The sequence below is a fragment of the Salpingoeca rosetta genome, assembly GCF_000188695.1.
Source record: "Salpingoeca rosetta unplaced genomic scaffold supercont1.6, whole genome shotgun sequence".
NCBI classification, from domain to species: Eukaryota; class Choanoflagellata; order Craspedida; family Salpingoecidae; genus Salpingoeca; species Salpingoeca rosetta.
Genome location: NW_004754928.1, coordinates 411,174 through 416,173, shown reverse-complemented (window position 1 = coordinate 416,173; position 5,000 = coordinate 411,174). Strand labels below are relative to the sequence as shown.

At 56.2% G+C, this 5,000-nt stretch overlaps 4 protein-coding genes across 4 annotated transcripts in view; all 4 read right to left on the bottom strand.

Moving 5' to 3' along the window:
• PTSG_02656 (uncharacterized protein) overlaps positions 1–494 on the bottom strand; it is a 21,257-nt gene extending 20,763 nt beyond the window's left edge. Inside the window, exon 1 of the mRNA XM_004996098.1 lies at positions 1–494. This exon is cut by the window's left edge and continues 11 nt beyond it. Coding sequence (XP_004996155.1) covers positions 1–243 — 243 coding nt within the window. The 5' untranslated portion in view covers positions 244–494.
• Positions 495–733: 239 nt separating this feature from the next.
• Positions 734–2,175, bottom strand: PTSG_02655 (uncharacterized protein). Its single transcript, XM_004996097.1, has 5 exons — positions 2,000–2,175; positions 1,702–1,838; positions 1,437–1,502; positions 1,223–1,279; positions 734–927 (listed from the first exon to the last, which is right to left on the bottom strand). The coding sequence occupies exons 1-5, from the start codon at positions 2,162–2,164 to the stop codon at positions 801–803; spliced, it is 552 nt and encodes a 183-aa protein (XP_004996154.1). The 5' UTR covers positions 2,165–2,175; the 3' UTR covers positions 734–800.
• Positions 2,176–2,744: 569 nt separating this feature from the next.
• PTSG_02654 (uncharacterized protein) lies at positions 2,745–3,399 on the bottom strand (the record flags this gene model as incomplete). The annotated part of the gene is made up of 2 exons (XM_004996096.1): positions 2,745–2,801; positions 3,037–3,399. 2 exons carry the CDS (start codon positions 3,397–3,399, stop codon positions 2,745–2,747), a joined length of 420 nt encoding a protein of 139 aa, XP_004996153.1.
• A 50-nt stretch (positions 3,400–3,449) lies between these two features.
• On the bottom strand, positions 3,450–4,821 carry PTSG_02653 (uncharacterized protein; the record flags this gene model as incomplete). The annotated part of the gene is made up of 1 exon (XM_004996095.1): positions 3,450–4,821. One exon carries the CDS (start codon positions 4,819–4,821, stop codon positions 3,559–3,561), a length of 1,263 nt encoding a protein of 420 aa, XP_004996152.1. The 3' UTR covers positions 3,450–3,558.
• Between the last annotated feature and the right edge of the window lie 179 nt (positions 4,822–5,000).

Sequence of the window (5,000 nt, the reverse complement as noted above, 5' to 3'; positions counted from 1 at the left end):
GTAGCTGCGGGCGCGATGTTCCTCTTGTAGGGAGTCGCATAGCTCGCCAGGTGTAATGTTGGACCAGCCAATGGCGGAGTGGGAGAGGCGGGAGTCGTGAAGCAGGGACGAGCTCGCGTCGTCATCATCGACAACGCGGTTCTTGCGCAGCTTCGACCACAACGCGTTCAGGTGGTCTGGCCGGCAGAAGCTGGAGGCGAGGTCGCCCTTTGCCTCCCAATACGCCAGCTTGTTGCTGCTCATGATGACGGTGCTTGGCGCAAGCGCCACACCATATGTCGACGCAGCTCACAAGCGGTGCTACTACTACTACTACACTTTGCGGCTGCTTGTACTCCTGCTTGTTTGCTACTGTTGTTGTTCGTGATGGGGGTGAACGTGTGTGCGTGCGTGTCTGTGTGTCCTTCTTCTTGGAAGAAGGTCGGGATGTGCGGCGGTTCGTGGATGTGTGGAAGCGGAAGTCGTTTTTTCTGTGGTTGCGCGTCGCAGCCAAGATGGCGCTGAATGCAATTTATGCTGTTGTGGCTGTCGAGTGTGTGTGTGTGTGTGTGTGTGTGTGTGTGTGTGTGTGTGTGTGTGTGTCTGTGTGTGTCTGTGTCTGTGTCTGTGTCTGTGTTCCTTTCTCGCTCTCGCTCTCTCTCTCTCTCTCTTGCTCTCTCTTGCTCTCTCTTGCTCTCTCTTGCTCTCTCTTGCTCTCTCTCTTGCTCTCTCTGGTGACCTCTCACCCCACAAACAACCAACGTGTCGTTTACTCCCTTCCTTCCCCCCTCCGGCCGTTCTCCCAACCCCCGTCACATTTGTCAGCCATTCAACGACGGAAAGAGCTGGCATTCAATGTTGATGTTGCGCACCCGCCACGTGTCTTGCAAAAACGGGTCCTGTGCCAGCAGGCACGCCTGTCGAAAGTGTCCAATCACTGCGCCGGGACTACGCACAAGAAAAGCACGTGAATGCGTGCATGTGTGAGGAAGGGAAGCTGAGTGGCTCAAAAATGAGCTGGACGAATCGAAGGGCAGACCCGCACACTGATGTTAACGCGCAACACACACGCACACTGATGTTAACGCGCAACACACACGCACACTGATGTTAACGCGCAACACACACACACACACACAGATGTTAACGCGCAACACACACACACACACTGATGTTAACACGCAACACACACACAATCTGATGCTAACGCGCAACACACACACGCACGCACACGCACACGCACCTGTGTACGGTTCCGTGGACTTCGACAGCAAGAAGGCCGTGTGGTTCGAGCATGCCGCTGTGTCATTCATAGCAGAGCACAAACGGGTCAGGCAACAACCAACAGTGGTACGGTGGTGCAGGGTAGAGCAAGGCATTGCGTTGAAAGGCGGGGGAGGCGAAGGCCCATGGGGCAGAGTGATGGGAACGGAATGCAATGACACGCGTCATCGTACCGGATGCCGCCGTCGCCCGGCCGAAACAGGACGTTGTCCTGCTGCGGTAATTTCGTTAAGCGGTGCCTATGATTGCGTGGTGTTGAGGGTTGGGGGAAGAAAGAAAGGAGTGAGTTGGTGTGAAATGGGAGCCAGTGTGTGTGTGTGTGTGTGTGTGTGTGTGTGTGTGTGTGTGTGTGTGTGTGTGTGTGTGTGTGTGTGTGTTTCAGGTGGAGAGGAAGAAACATCTGTGGGTTGTTGTGGTTGTATGCTGTGGCTGACGTACACGACGCTGGCAGAGCCTTGGTGTTGTTCTATTTGGCCTGCGGGTGCCACGTGCAGGTTGAGCTCGCAGTCGTCAAAGAAGAGGTCCGTGGTGAAGGATGGCGGGTCAAACATGCCGAAGAACACCTCGCAGAACATCTGCAGTTGGTGTTGACAGAGGTGAGCAGAGGACGAACGACATGTGCGAGTGTTGCAGATACGGAGCCGCAGAGATAAAAAGTTGCCCAGACACACAAACAGACACATTCATAACACGCACACACATGCACACACGCACACACATGCGCACACACACGCACGAGTGCGAGGTTGTTCGGGTCCTGCTCGTAGGCGACGACCTCTGTGTCTTGCGAAGGAACGGCCAACGCAGTGCCAGGCTGTTGCTGCGGTTGGTGGTGGTGGGGTTGGTGCGGCGGCGATTGGTGGTGTTGGTGGTGTTGGTGGTGTTGCTGTTCCATGGCCATGGCATTTTGTGTCTGTACGTGTGTGTCTGTGTGAAAGTGTCTGTGTGTGTGTGTGTGAAAGTGTCTGTGTGTGTGTGTGTGTGTTGTGTCCGTCTACCTGTGCCTTTGGTTGTGTTCGCGCCCTCACCACGACAGCACCAAACTGGAAATCGCTGTCATGGTGTGTGTGCCATGGGGAAGTGGAAGCCAGGCCTCACACGTACCGTGGCATAGTCGTACAACACTTGTCTTCGAACTCTCCTCTTTGACAAGATGTAGCGAGGGTTGTCCGTGTGTTGAACAAGCGCCGTGATGGCAGCTGTCATGGGTGAGGGAGAGGGGGGAGTGTCTGTCTGTCTGGGTGGGTGCGTGCGTGTGTGTGTGTGTGTGTGTGTGTGTGTGTGTGTGTGTGTGTGTGTGTGTGTGTGTGTCTGTCTGTGTGTGTGTGTGTGTCTGTGTGTGTCTGTGTGTGTGTTTCTGCCTGCCTGTCTGCCTTGACGCGTGTCGTGAACTCGTGTACCATGCTTGCCTCAAACGTCCCCCATTTGTGTTCATGGTTGTCAACCCCACCCTCACCCATCATGCTTTTGACCTTTCCTCGCTATTCTTGCAGGGCGCGGCGGAAACGCATGGCCAAGATCATCGCAGCAAAATCAAACTACACACGCAAAGGCAGAGGGAGAAAACAAAAGCGAAAGTAGTTGTCTGGGTGTGTGGTGTGTGCGTGTCTGCCTCTCTGTTCATCTTTCTCTCTGGGTGGTCGCATTGCACTCTTTGGTCCTTTCTGATCTCGCTTTTTGGTCATCTTTTTGATTTCGTGCTTCTTGCCGTCTTTTGCACAAAGTACACATGAACCCAACACACGCACGACATCATGAACATCATCGCTTCACGTGGTTGATGAAGCGTGCGGCAAGGAAGGAGAGCACGAGAAATGCGCACGCAAAGCCGACGACAATAAACAGGCCGAGCCAGCGGTCCTCATAGTCAAGGCCAAGGAAGGTGTGCACATACTCGGACACTGCCATGTCACGAACGCCTTCCACGGTGACAATGGGAATGGTGGGACACGTGCCTGTGGCGTTTCCAGCGCCTTCGCAGTGGAACTGGGGCACCACCATGGCATTGAGGGCGTACCGAATGTAGTTGGCATACCAGAGCCAGCGATAGCCTTCGGGCATGTCGGGCCCGGGGAGAAACAGGCCGCCAAACATAAAGGAGATGCCAAGCACGGAGGCGCTGGCCAGCGTCGCCATTTCGGCAGTCGGGAAGGCGTGTGCACCACGTCGGCCAGCGTGTGGCACATCCCCGGTCGTGTCCAGCCAACCAAGCCGACCGCAGAATCATCATCGATCTCATGACTGAGGATGTCACGTGTACGTGGGCACGTGTGTGCGTTCGTACAGTATATGTGGTCAGCAGCCAGGGTCGATGAGCAGCACATCCCCAGCGACGTGTGGAATGGCGTAGATGAGGCCATTGCTTGCGAGGACGCCTTCATGCCACTTGTCGATGCCAGAAGTGACTGGAAGCGACGTGGTGTCGGTGGTGTTGGTTGCTGGGTCGATGATGAGGACAGATTCCGCATTAAGCGGGATGCCGAAGATGTTGCCGTTTGGTGCAAGCACGCCGCCGAGCCACTTGGAACCGTCGCTCGAGAGGCCGGTGATGGCCGTCGTGTCGGCCGTGTTTGAGGTGGGGTCGATGACGAGCACTGTCGTGGCGGATTTCGGAATGCCGTAAATGAGACCGTTCCGCGCGAGCACGGTGCCAAACCACTTGCTGCTACCTGTCAACCCAGCAATGGATGTGGTGTCTGCGGTGTTCCTGGCTGGGTCGATGATGAGGACGGCGTTTGCGCTGTGTGGCACGCTGTAGATGAGCCCGTTGGCGGCTTGAACACCCCCGAACCATTTGAAGTAGTCCCCACCAAAGCCAGATATCGTCGTGACATCTGTGGTGTGGAGAGTGGGGTTGATGATGAGCACAGAGCTTGCAGACCACGGAATGCCGTAGATGTGCCCGTTGTGTGCGGCAACCCCGCTCCTCCATTTTCCGCCACCGCCGCCGGAAGGCAGTCCGCCCAGGGTGGTGGTGTCCACGGTGTTTGCGCGTGGGTCGATGATGAGCACAGACGTTGCGCTTTCCGGAAACCCATAGATGAGCCCGTTGTCGGCCAGCACGCCGCCCGTCCATTTGCTGCCGCCTGCAGGCAAACCGGAGATGGATGTTGTGTCGGCGGTGTTGGTGGCAGGGTCGATGATGAGCACGGACGTGGACAAGTACGGGATGCCGTAGATGAGCCCGTTGTCGGCCAGCACGCCGCCAATCCAGCCGCGGTCCATCATGCCCATGTTTGGAATGGAACTTGTCGTTGGCGGGAAGCGACGGCACAGCGCCTCGCGTTGCTCTTGCAACTGAATTGCCTGTCTTGACACCACACGCTGCTGTTCAAGCACAAGCGCGAACATCTTGCCCACGTCCACTCCGTTCACAAACACTGGTTCAGTCAGCGCATCGCTCGTGTTGATGTGCAGGGCGCCGCTCCCGTCCCGGCCAATGCCGACATCACCACTGAGCGCTGCAGTTTGGGGCAGTGGTGCGACAAGAAGAAGCAGCAGCAGCAGCAGCAGTAGACGCAGCGGTGGGAGGAAGAGGAGGAGGGTGAGGGTTGACATGATGATCGTGGCTGGTGGGTTGTGGTGTTGTGCGTTTTGTTGGAGAGTGCGTCTTGGCATTTCGCTTTGCTTTTTGCCAGCAACAAGAGTGCTTACCACAGAGAAGCAGTGCTTGTCAATTCTGATTGTGCTGAGGCTCAAGAGACACTCAGCGTTCATTCATCCATCCACAAGAACAC